At 39.9% G+C, this 2,936-nt stretch overlaps 1 protein-coding gene across 1 annotated transcript; it reads left to right on the plus strand.

Moving 5' to 3' along the window:
* The first annotated feature begins 590 nt into the window (after positions 1-590).
* Positions 591-2,651, plus strand: LOC145031537 (Plant invertase/pectin methylesterase inhibitor superfamily). The gene is made up of 2 exons (XM_078980114.1): positions 591-1,707; positions 1,877-2,651. The coding sequence occupies exons 1-2, from the start codon at positions 702-704 to the stop codon at positions 2,560-2,562; spliced, it is 1,692 nt and encodes a 563-aa protein (XP_078836240.1). The 5' UTR covers positions 591-701; the 3' UTR covers positions 2,563-2,651.
* The last annotated feature ends 285 nt before the right edge of the window (positions 2,652-2,936 follow it).

Here is a 2,936-nt window from a genome sequence, read left to right on the forward strand (position 1 = left end):
TCATCTTATTTGGAATGATTTTACCAACGAAATCATTGATTTTTGATGAAGTGGTAGATAAACGTCTTTTGGAATTCTAATAGGTGTAAAAAAACACTAAGTTATCGTGGGTTAGTTGTTTACATAACCCAATTTTAGCTTATTTATCTTTATAATGAGTTTTTTTTTTTTTTCTAACTTGCAAATTTTAATATTAAAATTTGATCATTTAAAAAAAATATATTTTATAATTAATATAAATAATATAGCTAAAAATTTATTTTATAATTAATATAAATAATATAGCTTATCAGAAATATATCTGAAAAAAATTGATTGCATGAATTTATATTTCCAAAGATGCATAATTATTATATAAAATAATTATTTCTAAATCCCACAATTAATAAAAAAAATAAATTTTTACAATAAATAATAAAACATTACAATAATAAATTGAAACCAAAAATTAAAAATAACATAATAATAAAATGAAAACACATAATTAGAAGAATATAAAACTTATCTTTTCGCACAAAAAACCATCAAAAATATGTAAAATTTGATTTTGTTGGGTAGATACTATGCAACCCGTGAACAAGCCATACAGTCCCACGCCATCTCACTCCAAACTCACTCACACATTACACACACTAATCGCTACTTTCCAAATTTGATTATCCACCACTAATTTCAAATCAAATCTATAAATCGCTGATCAAATGCATCGGAGAAAACCAATTTATCACCCAATTTCCACATCACGACTCGTTATCTCCATGGCTATAATCTCCCTCCTCTTAATCTCTATTCTCGTTTTCATTAACCCCACCTCCTCCTCCGCCGCCGCACGCCACCGACGCATCCATCCTCCGTCTATTAAAAACGAACCATCATCGTCCGATCAGATCCATCAGGCTTGCAAGGCTACGAGGTATCCACAGCTATGTGAATCTTCACTCGTCCGGTATCCAAAAGGAAATGCAATGGAAATCATTCAGTCGGCGTTATCAGTCTCCTCCGAGAACCTCCATGTTGCTCAGTCCATGGTGCAATCGATCCTCGAAGCATCCAAAGGCCTCATCAATCACACCTACGCCGCTAATAATTGCATCGAACATCTCCGAAACTCAGACTACCGACTCAAATCAACGGTCGAGGCGTTGCCACGTGGCAAGATGAAGGATGGACGTGCTTGGACCAGCGCCGGATTGGCTTACCAGTACGACTGTTGGTCCGCGCTCAAATACGTGAACAATACAAAAATGATCAACGAAACGATGTCGTTTCTGAACACGTTAATCGATTACACCAGCAACGCTTTAAGCATGATGATGGCATACGATGTGTATGGCGACCAGACGGCGTCGTGGAGCCCGCCCAAGACGGAGAGAGATGGATTCTGGGAGGGTGGTGGTAGCTCCGGCGGCGGCGATGGACCACAATTAGGGGTTCCGGCGGGATTGAAGGCGGATGTGACTGTGTGTGAGCAAGACGGCGAATGTGATTACGAGACGGTGCAAGAGGCGGTGAATGCAGCTCCGGATTGGGGTTCCGGGCGGCGGTTCGTGATTTGGGTGAAGGCCGGAATTTATGGGGAAACGGTTCGGGTCGGGTTGGAAAAGCAGAACGTGGTGCTTTTGGGGGATGGGATGGGCAAAACCGTAATTACAGGGTCTTTGAACGTAGGCCAGCCTGGACTTTCAACTTTTAACACAGCCACAGTCGGTAAGTCACACCCTACATTCGATATCTTTAATTTACTTAATTTAACAAGTTCTTTTTCCACCAATTGGATAAATTTAGGATTTTGTATTTCGATTTATGTTTTATTTGGTTTAATTTTTAAAATTATGTTTATTTATTTATTTATAAACCTCTTTTTTTTATGTTGCAGGGGTAGTCGGCGACGGATTCATGGCAAGCGGTTTAACGATAGAAAATACCGCCGGTCCCGACGCACACCAGGCGGTGGCGTTCCGCTCCGACAGCGACCACACCGTCATCGAAAACTGCGAATTCTTAGGCAATCAAGACACTCTTTACGCCCACTCCCTCCGTCAATTCTACAAATCATGTCGCATTCAAGGTAACGTCGATTTCATATTCGGAAACTCCGCCTCCATCTTCCAAGACTGCACAATCCTGGTTCGTCCCCGTCAAGTGAAGCCGGAAAAGGGGGAGAACAACGCCGTGACTGCACATGGCAGGATAGATCCGGCGCAGTCAACGGGATTTGTGTTCCGGAACTGTTTGGTCAACGGGACTGAAGAGTACATGAGGTTGTACTACAGTAACCCTAAAGTTCATAAGAATTTCCTGGGAAGGCCATGGAAGGAGTTTTCGAGGACGGTGTTTATTGATTGTAAGCTGGAGGCATTGATTACGCCGCAGGGGTGGATGCCATGGACGGGGGATTTTGCTTTGAAGACGCTGTATTATGGGGAATTTGAGAATAGTGGGAAAGGGGCGGATTTGACGGGGAGGGTGACGTGGAGTAGCCAGATTCCGGCGGAGCGGGTGGGTGTGTATTCTGTCGGAAACTTCCTTCAAGGGGATCAATGGAAGGCTACGTGTTTTTGATTGGGTTGAAGATTCCGAATGCTAGTTTCTCCTTTTTGTAATTTATTAGATCAGATTAAATTCTATTCCATTAAGAATTATTAGCTTCAGTGGTTTTGGTTTTTAGCAAATCCCAGAGGATAACTTCACATGCGCGAATCATTTTGATTTCTTGGTTCTTTTATTGAAATTAAATAATAATAATAATAACAATAATAATAATAATAATAATAATAACAACAACATACAAACAAGAAAAAAACAAGACAAATTTAGCCTAATTAATATAATTATTTTCCAAAAAACAGTTAGAAGTTAAGAAATTATTCAAAGAGCAACTTAAACTTCTAAAGCGCATGCCACTTAATGGGCTATGATTTCTTTATGTACTGCGA

Source organism: Lactuca saligna, chromosome 2 (genome assembly GCF_052625555.1).
Source record: "Lactuca saligna cultivar CGN05327 chromosome 2, ASM5262555v1, whole genome shotgun sequence".
Lineage (NCBI taxonomy): Eukaryota > Viridiplantae > Streptophyta > Magnoliopsida > Asterales > Asteraceae > Lactuca > Lactuca saligna.